Genomic DNA, 19,040 nt, shown 5'->3' with positions numbered 1-19,040 from the left:
TAGGAGCACTTTTTTTTTTGTGGAAGAAAAGCTGTTGGAGTGTTCTAAAGGGCAGCAGTTTGTTACACATCTATATGTCTCCTGTGGTTCAGCCTAGGTTGAGGTATTTCTAAAGCACCATCGGTCATATGTTGTCAGTCAGCAATACAGATGTCATTAGGATGAGTGAAGAATACTAGACTGTCTTTTTGTGTCATTTCTGAAGCTCAGCAAAGAGAAGTATTAAAAATATCTATATGGGAAAAGCTCATTCCCACATGGGATGAAAAAATAAAACATGCTCTTGGCTGCATTTATAATTTTGTAACTGTGTGCCTCTTAGGGAGAGAATACAACACTAAAAGATATGAGACTCTCAGTGAATGATGACATCCTCAATGCAACACTAGTTCTGCTGATACAGAAGCTGTATGGAGACTCACAAATGGCATCGCCATTTGCAGTCCTAAAACCTTGATGCTTCTGGGTGTTAAGACATTGCAGTTAATGACAGTAGGTTAGGTTACCATTTTAAAAAGCTGGGTTTGTGCAAACCCAGGCTCCGTGGTCTGTTACAACCTGTATGGCGCAAAAGATGTGAATAAAAGAGGGAATCTTGAACTAAACTAAAGACAGACAAAAAGCCCCACCAACAACAAATATGTATGAGCAACAGAAAAGTCTTAGGTAGACCAAATGAGGTCAAGATTGATGCTTGAGGCTAAGTAGTTATGAAAAAACTTGTGGTATTTTTGCAAGTGAGTAATCCAGAGAGAAGCCAGAGATGGGAATGGGGGAAGCTTTTTGAACATTTTATTACTGATGAACTCAAGCTTCCTTTGAAAAGCAGTCACCACTCGCTTTCCTGCCATTTCCTAGAATAACCAGCAGAATCTGAAACAGTCTGAGAGTCTTTATGAGCAGTGCCATAAGTCTGACTTATCTCGAGCCATTTTGCTTCTTGGCAGTACAAGTGCATTGCCAGTCCTAGTCCCAGTCCTAAACCCACGGTATTTACAATGGGTTTCCTGCAGTGCTGAGGGCAATGGAACTGCTCTAGACTAGCTGCAAATATGGTGTTTGTCTTTCCAAGGGAAGGAGGACTGCAGTGGCATGGCCACCAGGCCTGTGGGGTGCATGGGTGGGTGGATACAGTTTGGAATAAATTGAAGTGTTCCCTCATAGGAAGAGCTGTCAGGTGTGTGACACGAAACCACTTTTCCTTCTCCGCTTCTGCATTTTTACCAGAGGTTTTATGTTCAAAAGCCATCAGTACTGACTTATTTCAGCTCTTACGAAACATCATATTAAAAAATCTTACTGGCTAAAATGGAAACAGTCAAGCTCTTAAGAGGGCTGCAAACTGCACACTGGCTTATGTGTCCAGCAGGGGGAGCAGTAGTCCCACCGGTTGGGGCTGGGGACCACAGCCATGTTCAGCTTCTGCAAGTGTGTTCGTTCCTGCAGGACAGTCGCGTACTGCATTCATTCTCTTTGCTTTTGTAGGCTTCTGGTGCTGCGTTGTGTCACATGAAAATCTTTAAGTTCAGTGGGGAGGAAACGGTGCTATATGAGCTATGCTGGTAGAGCAGTGTTAAAGTTGTGTGCGCAGAGGATATAGCACTTCCCAGCCGAAGTAGGAAAGTGTGTGAAAAGTGAAGAAAATAAATTGATTTATTTGGGGTTTGGGTTTTTTTGTTGGGTGGTTGGGGTTTTTGCTTGCTTGGTTGGTTGGTTGGTTTTTAGCTGAACAGATCACAGTAGGAAGATTTGATAATACTTCCAGAAAACAAGCAGAAGGTGATGGCATGCCCAATGTCCTGACACCCAAGGTGTGTGTTAATATGACTGTCTCTAAGATACAGGCCATACTGAGGAATGCCTACTTCCAGTTACACTCCCTCCTCTCACATAAGTTGTGGTGATGCAGATTTAGGCTTTTGGTGCTGAGCTGTGCAGTGCCAGAGAACTCTTCAGCTGTGCCCATTTTTTCCTTTAAAACGGTTAGCAAGGCACAAGGGAACTTGTCCTCAGTGAGCTCAACTGTGGCTTCTTTGCTTTTTTTCAAGCACAGATACTCCCATCAAGCTGGGGTGATGGAGAAAACACTGGATACGCCGTGTCATTTAGTCTGTGTAGCTAAACTAGATCACCTGCTCAGACTGACTAATGGTTCTGTCCTTCCAGTGACAGAAATGTTGGGAAGTTTCTATCGGGGAGAATGGAAGTATCAGGCTAAAAAAAAAAAAAAAAATTAGAATATTTTTTTAAAAATTAGGGTCACAGTTATATAAGGTGTCACAGTCTTAACAAACATGTTAAAGGTTAATATATTTATTGTAATATTGTTGTGAATATTGCAACGGAGTCTTTAATTCCGAAAGCAGATAGTGTGTTTTGCACAATGTCACTTTTTTTTGCTCCACCTTAGTGGTTAGGGCTGAATGAAGCCTCTCATCCTTTTGTGTTCCTGGTGAGTCTCCTGTGCCTCCTGCATTCTGGAAGAGCTTAACTCTTCAGATCTTCTGCAGCTGCAGTTGAAAGTGTTTCACAACTGATCTTGGTACCAGTGGCTGGTGCACCAGCAGACCCAAAGCAAGTGGATGAAAGGGAAGTTCCCCTCAGATCAGAGCTGGTATAGCCAGAGTCTTATCTTAAGTAACTTTCACCAAACGTGTTATGATGAACCTGCCTCTTCCCCTAAACTTTTTCGCCAATGAAAATGTTTTAAAATCTTGATTCGTAGTATAAAGACCTTTTCAAAACTTTAAAGTTCCAAAGCACAGAGCCTCTCAACAAAGTAATTGTAGATTTTTTTTTAACGAGTGTGACAATGCATTCCACCCAAATTTTGATGTTTAGAACTAGGTGCTTTAGCTTTGCTGACACTTGAAATCAGCTTGATGCAAATACCAGCATGGAAAACTCAAGCCTAAACTGAAATGTGGCAGCTTGACACTTTAAGTGGAACATGCTAGGCGATCATTAGCTAGGGATAATACTGCCATGAAACCAGACATATTTGTGAGGAGGCACACAAAGTTTCGTTGATTAATAACAAATTCCTATTCTGTTTGATGTTCATGAGAAAAGTTCTGTGAACTATCAGAGTGGCATTTTGGTTGGACATTACCCGAAATTTGAAAAGTATTCGGGAGTCAGCATTATCAAACCTTTGCATCAAAATGATTGTCAGATTACATCATTGCTTAAAAATCTTTTAATGTTAATTCACAATTTATTTTTTTTTCTTATCCTTTTCATCTTTTAGGTTGGAGATGAGATAGTTCGTATAAATGGGTATTCCATTTCATCGTGCACACATGAAGAAGTCATAAATCTCATTCGTACAAAGAAAATAGTGTCCATAAAAGTAAGACGTAAGTAACAGAAAAAAATCACCTGTATCACTGAAGGTTGCTGTTAACAGATTGCTGGTGATCTGTAGAAAGTGTTACTTAACAAAGTGTTTTTCTTTTTCAGATATTGGCATGATACCTGTCAAAAGGTAATGGTATTTAATCTGAAAACAGATGATTCATTTTCACATTGCCTCTTCAGTATCTGAAGAGCCTTTGTGTTCATCTGTATATTTGAAAATGTGTGAATGGGCATCTCTGTAGCTGACTAAAATGTCACATCCATTGTGATATACAGGCAGATTTTATGACACTTGCCTACTCAAATGAACTAAATTCTATTTTCTTATTATTCATGCATTTTACATGGAAATTTCATTATCAGTGCACCTATCTTAACAGAGAGCTCCACTGCTTCTCTGTGTACGTAATATTTGAGGATTTCTTCAGAACTTAGAAGATTTTAAATTTATTATCCTCTTCCAATTTTTTGGAACATTAAGACACTTCCCAGAGTGTCTCTCTTCATAGACATTTATGTAAACTGTTCAAGTTGTTTGGGTTATTTTCACAGTCTTTCTTAGAGTTACCCAAAATAGTTTCATTTGAGGTGGTTTTCTCAATTTTATGTGTGAGCAGCTTTACTAGTCTAAATAGTTGTATGCTTGTTTGTTCTATTTAAATATCTAGAAAATAAACCAATAGTTGTGGATGGTATCCAAAGGAATTTGAATGCAAAATAGGAGGCCACATTCCAAAGCTGCTTCTTTAATACATTCACATTTATTTTGTCCCCATTAATTTAAATTACTTTTTCCTTCTAGTTCTGCAGATGAACCCCTTAAATGGCAGTATGTGGACCAATTTGTGTCAGACTCTGGGGTAAGAGATAAATATTTTATTAAGATGTCTTCTGGAAATGTCTAATGGTTCTGAAACACTTTTTGCTCTGACCTTATCACAGAAGTTATTGTATGTATTTCTGTAATGCAGTATCTTGTTACGAGTGTTGTGGGAGAAACATTTGTTGTGATGTGAAATTATTCTAAGCATCATTAAGTAAGGAAAGGGCAGGATACAAATGAAATCTCTTTTATTCATCTGTATTTTGGTTTGGCTTATTAACTTATCAGGCTACAGTTCTACTGTATAAATCTTTAACAGACTATTTGGCTTATCTTAGCTGTATTAGTGGAGGAATGGCAGGTATAATGCAAGCGACTTCTATGGGTTGCAGCAGTGAAAACAGAGACCACAATTACCATTCTTTTGCTTTCAGGAAGAAATAGCACTATCATGTATTTTTCCAGCTCTTTTGTCAGGGAACATCTAAATTATTATTTTGCTGTATCACTTTCCTCTAATTTTCCTTTATCCTTTTCTGAAGGCAAAGTTTGACTAAACAATCTTCTCCAAATAGAAAGAAAATTTCAGTCTTTCACCTCAGCCATACAGCTCCACTGAAATGACTTTACTTGACATTCTTCTCCAGTGGGTCCTTTGAAGAATCTTATCTTGATGTTGGCATGATTTGATCCTGGCTTAATGAAGTTCTGTAGTAGTCTTGATACAAGTTCCACACAGAGTAACATCTGCTCCATTTTTCAATCCCCTTATAGGAAGGAAAGGGCAGTGTTGCTGGTCTTGCTTCTTCTGGAGGGAGAGACAATAAAGAGAAGAAAGTCTTCATTAGCTTGATCGGTACAAAAGGCATGGGATGCAGGTGGGTACATGTTTCTTATTTAATGTCACTGGCTTATTAAGTGAGACATCCAAGGCAGCTATTTCCACTCTTCATTAATATCATATCAAGAAAATGGAGATCCACGCTGGGTCAGGAAGGCAAACTGGAACAGGAGGATATCTGTGGCACACCTTTGTCTAATAATATGTAATCATAAATGCCTGTGTTATAAGTTCTGGCTTAAAAACAAAAATTTTAAAAGTAAGAGTAGGCTGGAAGTGACATAATACAAATTGTCATGGAATTAGATCTTTTAAATGCATTTATATTTCAAAATACTTTTATATACTGCTCTGTGACATAGCAAGTTCCAGCACTGTCCACTCTCAGGTTCACTCCTGGAACTTAGACTGCTTTCTGTGACTGAGAAGCCATCCACTGCTATATCCAGTTCCTAAAAGTAATGTTGAATTTGCTAGATTTTTAGAAATACGAACAGATGCTTCTCAGTGTCATGTCCTTGCAGCTAGTTATGGAGTGTTTGAGGTAGAAAGATATGGTAGGATTTCTTCTATATTTAGACATATGTAATTGACATTATCAAGATTTAACTGCACAACATATTTTCTAAAGCATAAGGGGGTTTTTTATATTATTTGGAAGATCTGAAGATTTTGAAAAATTATTTACAAACCATGGAGGGTAGTTCCGTCACCTGCTGGATATATTATCTCCAAAATCACTGCTGTCTTTGGGCCCAAGACTGTAGCTTAAAGTTTCTAGGCCTATAGTTGAAACACCATTCTTGCTTTCTAGTAAATAATCCTGCAAAATACCATTTAATTATATATAGAGTACACCGCAGTTCAGTGAGTGAATGTATAAGCAATTAATATTCTTCATTGTGTTACATGCTTGTTTGTTTGTTGTTTGTTTCAGAGTAGGGTAATAGCACACAAATATTCTTTAACTGGAAACAAATGGAGGGGGGGAACCAACTAAGACTTTACACTGTATTACTGTATAAATACTACCCTATAAATGTTTGTTTTTTATATTACATCAGTATTTCCAGTGGCCCAACACAAAAACCAGGCATTTTTATCAGCAATGTTAAGCCGGGTTCTCTTTCAGCAGAGGTGGGCTTAGAGGTAAGTATGCCACCTTCCAAGGTAGGTACCACAAGGAAATCTTCTTTGGTATTTAGTACTTCAGGGATTCTGGACCACTGTAAAGTCACAAGCTGTGGAGGTTTTTTCCATTGGAAAGAAATACCTTGTGGTTACATTTCAAATGAAGTGAGTTTCCTGAAGTTTAAGAATATGAGAGTGCTTTCCAGGGTTAGAACAATAGCCCATCAAGCACAGTATTTGGTCTCAAACAGTGGCAGTAGAAAATGCTAATATAGGAGGATGCGCAAGCCTGGCTAGTTTATGGTCTGCTCCGCTTTTACTCTGTAGTACCTATGATTATTGTATTTAGAATGTTAGAAACTGTATTTTTTGTTTTCATCTAATGTATGTACTAATTCAGCCTCTGTACTAAAACTTGAATTAACTCCTTTAGGTTGGTGATCAGATTGTTGAGGTAAACGGAGTGGACTTTTCTAATGTGCATCATAAAGAGGTAAGATCAAGTCTTCCTAGTTCCCTCAATTCGTAGTTGTAAGCTTATAAAGCATGTGTCTGGTTCTGCTGGCTGCAAAAAAATGTTTGATACTGAGCTGCTTAACCAAAGAGGTTGTGTATGCTACATGGGTATTTAGAGATTGGAATACCTACTGTCCTGTTGAGTTCAGGCAGATCTTCTGGAAATTCCAGCTTAGACAATCAGCATCTTTCATGTGTGTGTGTGTGTGTGTATGTGTGTGTATATATATATTTGGGCCTTTTATCACTTAATTCAGACTGATTTTTGTTTGTTTTAATTTGCAGGCTGTCAGAGTGCTCAAAAGTAGTCGTACTTTGACTATCTCTGTGGTAGCCGGCGCGGTAAGTAGTATATTTATAAAAGCAGAACGTTTGTGAAAATTGCCATATGGGCAAATAAATGGTAAAACCCAATAGGTAAGAAGTAAAGCTGTATTTCTTTATAATGTCTCTATCACTAAATTCTGTCAAACCAGGGCAATGTTGAGTGGCTGTTGACTACTTTGCTGATAACTGTCCACAGTATTTTCAGTATAAAACAGTTTCATGACTCTTGGCCAGTACAAAACCATTCCCTTGACAAGGAATGGAAATTAACCTTACTGTAATGGTTTCCCATGTTTGAGAGCTTCTGTTCTACAGAGCTGCTGAAACAATAAAGGTGAATTGGATTGGAGTGAATTAATTTGTTGTCCTAAATAGCTGATGTTTTAGTCTTATTCCAGATTAATTCCTTGTGTAACTGTTTATCTGATCTCTGTAGTGTATCAAAACATTGAAATTTGTTCCATTTGTCGTTTTCCACTGTTCTGTACAACAGAACAATATGCCTTTAGGGCCTAATCTAAAGTCAGCTGAAATTAATTAAATCTTTCCACTGAGTTGTATGACTTTAAATGTTTTAATGTTTTTACTGCTTTAATCCTTCGTAGAGTAAAAAGTATAGCTATATACAAGAGGATACTCAAGTTCCATAGACTAATCAAAAATGGTATTTCCTAATTGACTTGCAATTGAATTAAATAGGGAAAACAAGATTTAAGAAATCACTTAAGCTACTTCTAAGTCCTCATGTATACTGTGCAGCTATATTAAGGAATTTGTGATTTAATTAAGCTACTCTTAGAGTAACAAAAGATGCAGCTATCTAAAGGTGTTGTCAGTGGTTATTTCAACAAATGCTCCAGACTAGTTGATTCAGCTTCTGGAACTCAGCACCCTAAGGACTTAGTTTCAGCTCCCAGATATGTTACCAGCTCTTAGAAAAAATAGGGTTTACTCAAGCGTGTACTACTGGAGTTGCATCCATAAAATGATTAATCTTTTGATCTACCCTACTTCACCTTGCATGTCTTTCCTTTCCTCAATACACATATTAGTTCTAAAGAAGAGATTGCCAAAGGAAACAGCTGCTCTACTTCTGTTTTTTGGTCTGCAAAGACTGTGGTGCAGAGGCATTCTTCACTGCCTGTTTTTGTTCGAGCTGTCTACGTTGAGATTTAGAGACATGAAAAGTCCTGCCTTCTTAATTAACATGGGATTTTAATTGCAGTTGTGAAACTTAGATGAATGCTATCAAAGTGTTCCACTCATAGCACCATGGAAATATTCTTCTTGAATAGAATATATTGCTGGTGTCTTAACTGTAAAGCAAACGAAACAGGAACAAAAACTGAAGCACATCAACTATGTAACCTTTTGGCAATGTTCAGTCCCTGTATTCGGGTTCTCTGAACGATGGTACGTTTCCACAGCAGCCAGGCACAAGAGCATTAAAATGCAGTAACCATATAGATGTCTTCCACACTGGGATTCGTGCAATGTGCTGTTCTTTAGCATTGCATTGATCAATAAAGTTTCAGGAAAGTGTAATGTAGAGTTTTTTCTGGGTGACACACTAAGCTTGTCTTTGGCATGACCCCTATGCTGTTAGTGCTGACTTTCATAGTTGAATGCTTCTTCTGAGGTGTTTAGCACATCATAACTTTGAGACTGAATCTGGAGTAGCTCTTTGGAATGAAGTGGTCAGACCTTTCAGGGTCTTCCAGAAAGTATGCCTCAGGAAAAAGTGATAGGAGGAAATAGCAGATGTGCTAGTGTGTAATCACTTTTGAATTATTTCCTAGAAGAACAACATTCATGATATCTTTTTACCACTGATTTGGGTGGTGGTTCTGATTGCAGGGAAAGGAGCTGTTCATGACTGAAGAAGAAAGGCAGAGAGAAGCACGTCTTCGTGAGCAGGAACGCCAGGAGTTAATGCATCAGAAGCGACTTGCACTGGAGACCAACAAAATCATCAAAGAGCAGCAAGAGAAAGAGAGATTGTAAGGACACTGTATAGGACAGTTGGAAAAATTTACCTTGGATTGGAAAAAGGGATGGAAGACAGGAGCAACTGTGAGAAGATTCCCAACTTAGATCAACTTAATTTTGCTGTTGTGGAGTCTTTGTTATAAATTCTTATTCTGTGGTGCTCTTGATGTTCTGGGTTTTCAGGGTTGATATCATGCAAATACTTCTGGAGTAGAAAGGCTACTTTGTTCCCCAGCTGTCATACCCCTATGATTCAGTGTGATGTTAATTATTTTCGTGATGCCATTCCCTCTTCCTTTATTTTTAGTAGGACAGTTACAAATTTTATCCTCTTAAAATAACATGCTATGGAACTGTCTCAGAAGGAGACAGGGTCTTAAAGAGTTAAATAGATAATATGCCCTTGTTCTCGAGCTGGTAATGAATGTCCTCAGGGTTCTTATGAAAGTATATTGGATCCTTGGTATCTTAAAGACAATTTTTAAAAAGGAGCATTTTCTCTGAGTGCATAGGTACTTATCATCTGTATCTTTTACCAACTATATGCTGAAGCAATTTGTGCAAACTCGTACTCAGAAAATAGTATTTTTATCATGGTGTCCTAATTCCTCTTATATAGAAGAAAACTGGAGATTTCCCAGAAGGCTGCAGAGGAAGAAGAGAGATATCGCAGAGAAATAGAACAGTAAGTAAACAGCTCACTTAAGCAATATGCTGCCTGAGAAAGGGTCCGTACATATTAGATCTGGCTGAAAACATTCTGCATGCTCTTTTCTAGTAACAACGTTGTGTGATATTTCCATTTAGCTAAATATGAGGTCCAATGAATATGATTAAGTGCACCACAGTTACGGATAGGAAACCGATATGAAAATCAGCACCTGGAAAACATGAGGGATTAAGTGCACCACAGTTACGGATAGGAAACTGATCTGAAAATCAGCACCTGGAAAACATGAGAGTTATGGTAATAATAAATTCAATATGAAATTGAAGTTGAGTGCTTATTTTTAAAATGCTACAAATGGATATAGAAACTTCAGGAAGTTCTGTATGTCATAAATTGTTTACTCTATTTTAAAATGCTACAAATGGATATAGAAACTTAAGGAAGTTCTGTATGGTCATAAATTGTTTACTCTTGTTGCTGAATTACTACTTTTAATTCTAACAAAAAAAAAAGGAAATTAATACTTCTAGGAAATGGATCAGGGAAGGAGTTGTTGCTGAATTACTACTTTTAATTCTAACAGAAAAAAAAAGGAAATTAATACTTCAAGGAAATGGATCAGGGAAGGAACAGAGAAGAATTACAAAAGAGTTGGAAAACATGCATATACTCAGGGGCTTGATGACATATCCTCTTAGCTTATATGAAAAAACCAAACCGACCAAATACAGGTAGTTTGTTCATGGTCTGTAAAAGTGTTCGTAACACTGAATTTGATTGCCTTTTCAGTTTATCAGGCAGTTCTGAAAACAAAAGTTTTGTAGATTTAAATTAGGAAAAGGACTATATAATGTTGTCTTGAGTGGAAATTTCAGTCATCATAGATTTTCAGTAGGCTTTTACTTTTCTAAGGAGAGAATTAATTAAACTAAAACTGTGGCACCAAAAGCAAGAAGTTCTAGAACCTATTTTATTCAGGAAATCTGATTTATTTTTTTTTTATCACAGTCTACACTAGGTTTAAAAATCTGTGAATCTAGGTAGTAGATATATTCAAAGATCGTTTCATAATAAAGGCAGTACTATAAACATAACTTAAGCATTGTTTTACACTTGGAACTTTAAATTTAACCACTATAACACATTGTTATCACAGTAATTAATTTCCCTTTTAAATGATGTTGGGAAATTGCATGAAAGATAATGTGAAATTGCACAATATCTGTTTCAATGCAGCCTTTTAGAGCTAAGATTGACCCTGAAGTATTCAGCTTTGCACTTTGACATCTTAAACAGTTTTTACTTCATATTCATTCACTTAAGTCTCTTCATGTACTTGTATTAGCTAAAATTACTTTTACTTCATATTCATTCACTTAAGTCTCTTTTCATGTACTTGTATTAGCTAAAATTATCTGATTGAAAAAGTGCAGGGATTTCTAAATTTGTGAGGTGCAAAAAAGAATACATTCCCCAGCTGTGACAACAGAAGTATATTCTGACAGTCCTGCTATAGGCTCTACTGCAAACGTGGATGAATTCTTAAATGTTTTCCTTTTCTAATTCCTGGGGAATAGATATCCTTTTCCTTATTGTGGTCTACTGTAGAAATCCCTGCAATAGCCATGGAAAGCTGCTATAAAACCAGACCATCAGAGGTGAAGAATGATTTTATTCTCTGAATCCTGATTGCCTGTCATAATAAATACTCAGTATCTGCAGTATCCTTCTGAACTAAGTGCATCTTTACTCACCCAGGGGTACTTTCATGAGTAGGCTGCCTTGAAGGCTACTCATTTTAAGGGCTAGCATGTCTTTATACTCCTTGTATAATTTCCAAGTGCTGCTCCGGCAGTTGTTAAGCTTTTCCATATTACAATCCAAACTGTTAAGTCCGTGCCAATCTCCTTGATGTAGAGGAGGGAGGACGATAGTATGGGAACTTGGACTCATCCTAAAGCTTAGATTCAATAAGCAATTGCAGACAGGCAGTTTCACTAGAATAGAATGCTTTTTTGTATTAACAGTTTTTGAGGATGTTTTTGCTCTATTTTTAAAATCCTTTCTGCAGGAATTGCTTGTATAAATTCATGGTACCATTTATTAGTATCCTGCACACATTTTGGGGGCAAAAAAAATTGAAACATGCCTAAATGGTTCTAAACTCTGTGTACTTAAAATTACATTGTAACCCCTTTGTTTTTTAATTAAAACGACATGTAAAAACACTCTGTCCAATGTTCCCTGCTGTTGACTGTGCCTCCGAATTTGAATACTGACTTCAGCTATAGATTTACTAGTGCTTTGCCCACATGTGGATATTTCTTAAATTTACCTCAGCTAATTTAGGGATGCAAAAGATAATCCAAGTATAAATAGCATCATATAGACTAAGACCCAGTAAATTTCGGCACTCTATATCAGTTGAGCAGTTCAAGACAGACTACAGACAAGAATAGGTCTTGAATCACTTAATGGCACCATATATGAAGCTACAAGCTATTAGGTTATATGGCACTTCTCTTGTAAACTACTTGAGATTTGCTGTTCTGTCACTTAATATTTTAGTTAAAACTGACTATTTTTCTAATAGATAACTTCTCAGTTCTAAAAATTAAAACTAGTAGTTGAGAGATGGATTTTTGGCTTCAGTTAAGGTGACAGTATTGTAGTGTATCACTCTGGGCTTAATATCTGTGCAGGTGTTTTATATAACTGGCCTTAGAAGTCTCAATATTAAATAAGAATACTCAATTACATTGAATTTTACAAAGTATCTTAGTGTCTTAGTAAATGAAACTTAGATTCATGAAAGGAATTTAGTTTGGGGGAAGGGGCATTTTATTATGCTTCATATTAAATAGAAAAACCCCAAGCACACTGAACACTAAGTAATTGTTATTAATTTATATTGATGCTGCTGTTTTCATACTCAGAATTCCTAGCTCCATTTTTTTTTATTTTTTTTTCCTTATAGAATAACAGCAGAGGAAGAGAAATTTAAAAAGGAGTGGGAAGAAGACTGGGGTCCTAAAGAACCTGCCAAATCTTTAAGAACTGTAACTGCAGAAGTGCACCCTGCCCCTCGTTCCAAACACAAAAGTAAGTCATTGATTTCAGTCTCCTTCATAGGGAAAGTATTTGTCAGATACATCACTGAGCTGTATGGAATATATCACCAGTTTGTATCCAAGCCAAGCTAGGTAAGACTTGGTTATTTTCAGCAGGCTGAAAGCATATGATAGATTAATTTAATGGCTCTTACTTAACAGGTACCTAGCTCACGAAATCTGTATCAACTCAGACAGTCATGCTTTTGACAATCAGCAGCAGCAGAAAAAAGAAAAAAAAATAAAGCTCACTAAGAAATTGGCTGAAGTATCAACCTCTTGAGCTTGGGTTTTTGGTGCATTCCTTTCTCGGGTGTTTCTGTTCAGTGTTTGGCCTGTCAGCCTTTTCACAGAGTAGTTTTTGCATTAGTAGACATGCTGATTTCCCCTACATGCCCAAATGGAAGTAGTGCTGAATTTTTTATATGATATATGATTATGTGTTTATGTCTCTGTGGATAGGCTGATACTCAAATGTGAAGTTTTATACGTATGAGTGCTTTCGTCTCAGTGAAGAAAATATCCTTTATAGAAATAAGTAATATTTTAGGTTTTATGGGCATCTGGTTACTGCATTTTATTCCTTTTCAAAATGAAGGCATGAAGAAGAGGAGACAAGTGTTTGGGTTTGTTCTTTCATTTATAATCCTCTTTGAGCTGTCTGTATTAATCATATCGGCAAATAATTTAACATCATTTTTATATCTGAGAAGAGATCCTGGGAGGTGGAGTATTTGGAGGTAGAAAACTAGTACTGGATTTGCAGTCTCATTTGGAGTGAAAGAATGTGCTTCACTATTACTGTTGTAACCTTTTTTCTTCTCCCTTACTCTGGTTTTGAGTATTTTAATCTGCTTGCTTCTAACTAAAAATGGTAGATATGGAATCCATTTTTGGCTTGGAGAAAATGGCTTTATTTAGCTTCTGGAAAAACTCTGATCTCTTCTTCAGGACCTCAGCCCTCTTAATTGGGCAGACTTTGGGAGCTGTAGGAATGTCTTGAAGCTCCCTTGCTTCCGTTCCATGAGGAGGAGTAAACAAATTAATTGAGTAAACAACTTAAATGTGGAGTGTCATATAAAATGCAACGGAAGTAGTTGCTAAACAAGAGGTAGACACTAAACAAAGTGGAGTAATCAAAGATTCTTAAGAATCAGTGACTACCAGCATGCCTTTTGTATCTGATTTATTCCTTCTCTGGCTAAAGTATCTACCACATCATTTTTCTGGGTATCACTTTCTTCAGTTCATGTTCTTTTGACAACCGTCTTGAAAATGAAATGATGATGTTATAATGATGTTGCAAAAATGATCTTGAATACTAAGAGCTTAGATAGCAAAGCACATAAGCATGTACTAATAAACACATGCATTCAGAACTTCTGAATCAACTCCTAGTGACCTAAACGTGGGAAAGCTACATACATTTCTAAGAATTTGCAAAATGCAGGCATGCTTCCATGAATTACTGTGTATAGTAGCAGATCTGTTAGTTTGAAAAAGCATTTGAAAAAGCAGGGTATTTTTTCCACTCTGACAGATGGTCTATTTAAGATATTATCTGCAGACTTTGAAACACTTTTTCGTTACTTTCTGGGTTTTTTTCTATTCCACTCCTACTATCATTTTCCTTACTGAATCTATCTCTTTTTCCTCTCCTGTCCTTTTTTCCTGTCTTTTTCCTCTGTTCATCCATTGCAGCAAATTTTTCACAAACAGGCTGTAGTCTGCACAGCCTGAAAATTGATTTGATATCACTGGGTAGTCTGCTTCAGAATTAGTCAAGAGACTGAGGAGGTACTATTTGCACACTGCAACTTTTCCATGAAGAACTGCCCAAAAGTGTAAGTCTGACTTACTTGTCCAAAGGAATTGAAGATGCTTGGAGCTTAATTGTCAGTTAAGAAGTTAAACTGGAAGCTATAGGTAGTATGTGGAGAATGTGCTAAAATGGTCTTAGACAAAGGAAAAGGTGGAAAGTGCTTGCTACATAACTGAAGGAAGACCTGGGTCAGTTCTTAACCTGATTTTTTCTTTGTGACTTTGGGAAAATCATTTAAATTTTCATGAAACTGAAATGGGGAAATATTTTTTTTCCCCCCCTGCAACCATCTTTCATCCATTTGCAAAATCCAATTTTAGCCAATTACAGAAGAAGCCACCTACCAATGCAGGCTTCCATTCAGAGCAGAGCAGACTAATTGGCCATATGCTCCTTGAGCTTGGAGGAGGTTGGAAATTAATTTGGTTAAAGCAGGACCTCTTTTATTGTATTTTAATTTCTTTTTTTCCTTTCTCCCTTTCTTCAATTATTTGGTTAAATAACCCATTGCTACCTTCATTTTATTTCATGGACAATTATAGTCAGACATTGCTGATCTTCTCATTTCATGGGAATCTCCAGTTAGTCTGTCATTTCTATCTCCTCATTCCTTTCCTCCTTTGTCTCTCTAGTAGATGTAAAGGGAGTTGCACATGACCAACTTGAAACAGATGACATGGATGAAGTGATCATGAAGCAGGACAAACAGGTTTGCCGCTCAGCCTTGACTTCCTATCCTAATTCAGACTCTTCCTGTGTTCTGCTTCCTCCTGACAGTCAGTCTTGACACTGAACTGATAATTTAGTTTTGCTATAGCAGTATGAGTGGTCCTTTGGTAAATGATGAAAGGTTATGACACACTTGTTGTCATTGCTTTCTAAAGATACCTTGATACAAATGGAAAATCTGTCAGTCCTACAGAAAAGTGGATTATATTGAGACCTGTGCGTGTTATGGGTGTTTCTTACCTAACCTCATAGTAACAGATTCTTTTGTATAATTTTACTCAATAATGTTTTTTAATATTTATGCACTTGGCTTGAAATATTTTATCCTAGGAAATGGAGCTTTTTTTTTCTTTTTTTCTTTTTCCTCCTCAATTACCACTGTGTTCTGCCACAAGCTTGAAAGCATTTGAATACCTGTTTCATTTTAAGGCTTCACAAGTGTAAAGAGTAAGACTGTGAGCATAGAAATCTTAGCAATGCATATGGCTGTATGGTTCTGTGTGAAAAGTACTTGTATTTGCTTTATTTAACATAAAATACGTATCAGTAAAATAAGGAAAACATAAATGTACAAGCACAATTGATCAGAAGTCATCCAGAAGTCATCGTTGTGTAATATCAAACCTTTAGTGTTGTGCCTTCAAATAAATTTTACATCAGTTACACTTATCAACATGGGTTGGTCTGAATCTGAACCAGTCCTTGGCTTTTCTTGAAAAAACTTTTCCTTTACCTTTTGTAGCTTTTGGATGGTTTTATCGGTATGAAGGAAAATTTCCCACAATCCGCAAGGTACAAAGTTTGCTGTGTAAACTTGTTTGCTGTGCATTTGAATTTTAATACCTCTTTTTCCTTCTTCTCTGATATTACTGGACATTCTTTATAGTCAAATGCTGCTTCTTCTAATGCGTGCACAAATTAAGATGCATTTGGGATGCATCTGCTTGGATTTGTCCTTTAGAATTCTTCGGACTTTCAAGTTCTGCCTGCTGCAGTGGGAATTATATATTAATACTTCGCAGAAGGTCTTCAGTACAAGTGGGCAGTGCATGTCTTGTTGTTCTCCAGAAGTCTTCAGAAAAATGTGTTAAAAAAAAGTAGAGTGACAAAAATTCAATGGAAACCAAGTATGCAGTCCCCAATTATACCTTTGCAAATCTCCCAGGAAGAAGAGTGCTGAAGGCAAAAAAGCTTTTAGGCCTGGGGGTTGGAACTAGATGATCTTAAGGTCCTTTCCAACCCTAACTATTCTATGATTCTATGTACATCACACAGAATGAGAAAAAAAAATCCAACAAAAAACCAGAAGTCTTTAAGCTTGATAGAATACTTTTATATCTGTAGAGTTGCTGCTAAAGGATTGCAGTTTCAAATTATTAGAGTTTCAAACAATATTTTATAGCTGCTGTTGCTTTATTCTCTTAATTTCTTCCAATTATTAGAGGTTTTGTCAGTTGTGTGTTTTGTTGGCAATTTGTTGGTTTGGGTTTTTTTGTGATGGCTGATGGTAATTGACTGGGGTAGAAGTGTCAAGAAGAGTTCATATGGCTGTCTTCTGACAGCTCAAGGTTTCTGAGGGGGTCAGGATAGTGTCTGGCAGATGAAGTATTTGTGTCACCAGTTAGGACTATTATTTTAACCTTCCATGTGGACGGGAAATGCCTCTTATCCTTAATAGAGAATAGAAAATGATTGTACAGTCTGATACCATTTTGTACTGCTGGTAACTGTAAATCATCATGGATCTGCAACTTGTGTGAATGCCAGTACAGTTAGGATTTCTATCTGAAAAATATAAATAGATGTTATGAAAACTAAGTTTCTTCACCCAAATAGGTGATCTTCTGTATTGCTGCTGACAAAGATAGCTTGAAGAGTGTCCAAATACCTTTGCATATAATAATGAAGATCATACCTAGTTCCTGTTGAACTCTACTACACAGTGTTGACTAGAAGCTTGAAAAGGTGTATTTTTAATTTTTTGCTTTTAGAAATGTTTTTAAATCTGGAAGTGATGAATTTTCATCCTACTCCAAATTTCTAATTGATTTTTTGTTTTGTTTAGAAACAAAATTTCACTCTCTACTAAAAATGTCTATGATTGATAGGAGGTAAACTGAATCCATGGGGAAGGTGGATGGAAAAGGTGACTCATTCTGTTGTATCTGAATGCTGTAAATGCAGCTAAGATTGTCTGATACATGTTTGTATTCTGGAACTCTTTGACATGTGTGCTTTTAAATTCAGTATTCTTTCAAATATCAATACTAGCAGGCTGACATGCCAGATATTTACATTTAGTAGAGAGTACTAAACGTGTTTTCTAATGTATTAAAGGATAAGATAATATCACTTAATAATTGTTATTAAAGTACAAACTAAATATCCCTGAATTAAACATGGCCACAGAATTGTCTTTATGTTAAAACATGAGCGTGAAAAGCTAGATTTTTTTACTTAAATTTGTTACATTTTTAATCTCCAGTGATGATTGATTCCTCCCACTTCCCCCCTCAAACACTGCTTATTAATGAAGCAATAGACAACATCCCACTGAAATCAGCACTACAAATTTCCAGTTAACTAACTACATGACTAAGAGAATTGGCTTTTGTAGTTGCCAGGGAAAATGTCTGTTTTCTAATATTATCAATATTACAAGTAGAAGGTGGAAGGAAGACAAATAATGCTATCTATCTAAGGTGAAGCATGTTTATTCTTTGCATTCACAAAACCACCATGAAAAGTCACTAGCTGATGATAATGAGCAGAGCAAATCAAACCTGAAGCCATAGCCTCTCTGGACACTGACAATAACAGACAGTAAGCGGCCAGCTGCTCCTCCTTTTCACTTATTCATGAATGAAAGGAGAACATGGGCTTTCCAACATGAACTAGGCCCTACCACTACAAACAGGAGAGGGTAGCAGAAATGTGACATCGATAAAGTAGAAATAAGGAGCAGGGTGTATTTCCAAGACAGCAGGAACAGAAGACTCCAAAAAGACTGTGTGATTTTCCCCTTCGGTTGCACTCTACGTGTAAAATTTTAGAGTTGCTTTGTGCTGTATTAATTCACTGACATGAGTAGATTTTATCCAGTGCATGTAGGAGCTACTTGGTCTTTGTGATGCAGTCTTCTTTCCTGGGAGCAACTCAGTTTCTGCACTGATCTAAGCCTTTCCTTTGTAAGAGCTTATTTTGGTTGTATTAAGGCATGCAATGCTTGCGACATATGCATGAAGGTGTATTATGCATAGAATATTCATCTACCTATACATGAGCATCTGTCACCTGAAAGCAGTCAGTCTTGTATTTATATAGAAACGCCAGAACAGAGAGATGGCAAATCAAGACCTAACCAAAACTGAATGAAAATTGAAAGTTTTGTAGTAGGCCTGTGTGCCCTAATGTTGTAATTTTGCAGAGGAACAAAAAAGTTGAACTGCCTTATCTTGTCTAACTTATGTTAATGAGCACAGGCCCTCCAAATAAGGTTGAATTTCCAGCAGATTTCTGAGGAAGTGGACTTAGGACTTTCTTTTAAAAGACTATCCAATACTTGCACAGACTGTAATTAAATTTTCAAGGCAGACACTCATGTTCTGAGCTTGAAGTTTGGAATGTTTTTATCTGGTATAAAAATGTTTCACTTAAAAAAAAAAAACAAAAAAAAAAGGAGAGAGAGAAAAAGAAAAGCCCCAAACCATCAAAATTCCCCA

The 19,040-nt window shown here is 36.7% G+C and overlaps 1 protein-coding gene across 1 annotated transcript in view; it reads left to right on the top strand.

Annotated features, from left to right (window-relative positions):
- USH1C (Usher syndrome 1C (autosomal recessive, severe)) overlaps positions 1–19,040 on the top strand; it is a 42,710-nt gene that overhangs the window by 5,920 nt on the left and 17,750 nt on the right. Inside the window, exons 5-15 of the mRNA XM_010013755.1 lie at positions 3,251–3,359; positions 3,463–3,487; positions 4,163–4,220; positions 4,967–5,061; positions 6,089–6,173; positions 6,589–6,648; positions 6,957–7,013; positions 8,856–8,998; positions 9,607–9,672; positions 12,635–12,759; positions 16,061–16,110. Of these exons, the coding sequence (XP_010012057.1) occupies positions 3,251–3,359; positions 3,463–3,487; positions 4,163–4,220; positions 4,967–5,061; positions 6,089–6,173; positions 6,589–6,648; positions 6,957–7,013; positions 8,856–8,998; positions 9,607–9,672; positions 12,635–12,759; positions 16,061–16,110 (873 nt within the window). The remainder of the gene's footprint in view (positions 1–3,250; positions 3,360–3,462; positions 3,488–4,162; positions 4,221–4,966; positions 5,062–6,088; positions 6,174–6,588; positions 6,649–6,956; positions 7,014–8,855; positions 8,999–9,606; positions 9,673–12,634; positions 12,760–16,060; positions 16,111–19,040) is intronic.

This window comes from Nestor notabilis, unplaced genomic scaffold, assembly GCF_000696875.1.
Source record: "Nestor notabilis isolate BGI_N333 unplaced genomic scaffold, ASM69687v1 scaffold8314, whole genome shotgun sequence".
Classification (NCBI taxonomy): Eukaryota; Metazoa; Chordata; class Aves; order Psittaciformes; family Psittacidae; genus Nestor; species Nestor notabilis.
The sequence above is the reverse complement of the archived record's forward strand: the minus strand, read 5'-3'. Positions and strand labels throughout refer to the sequence as shown.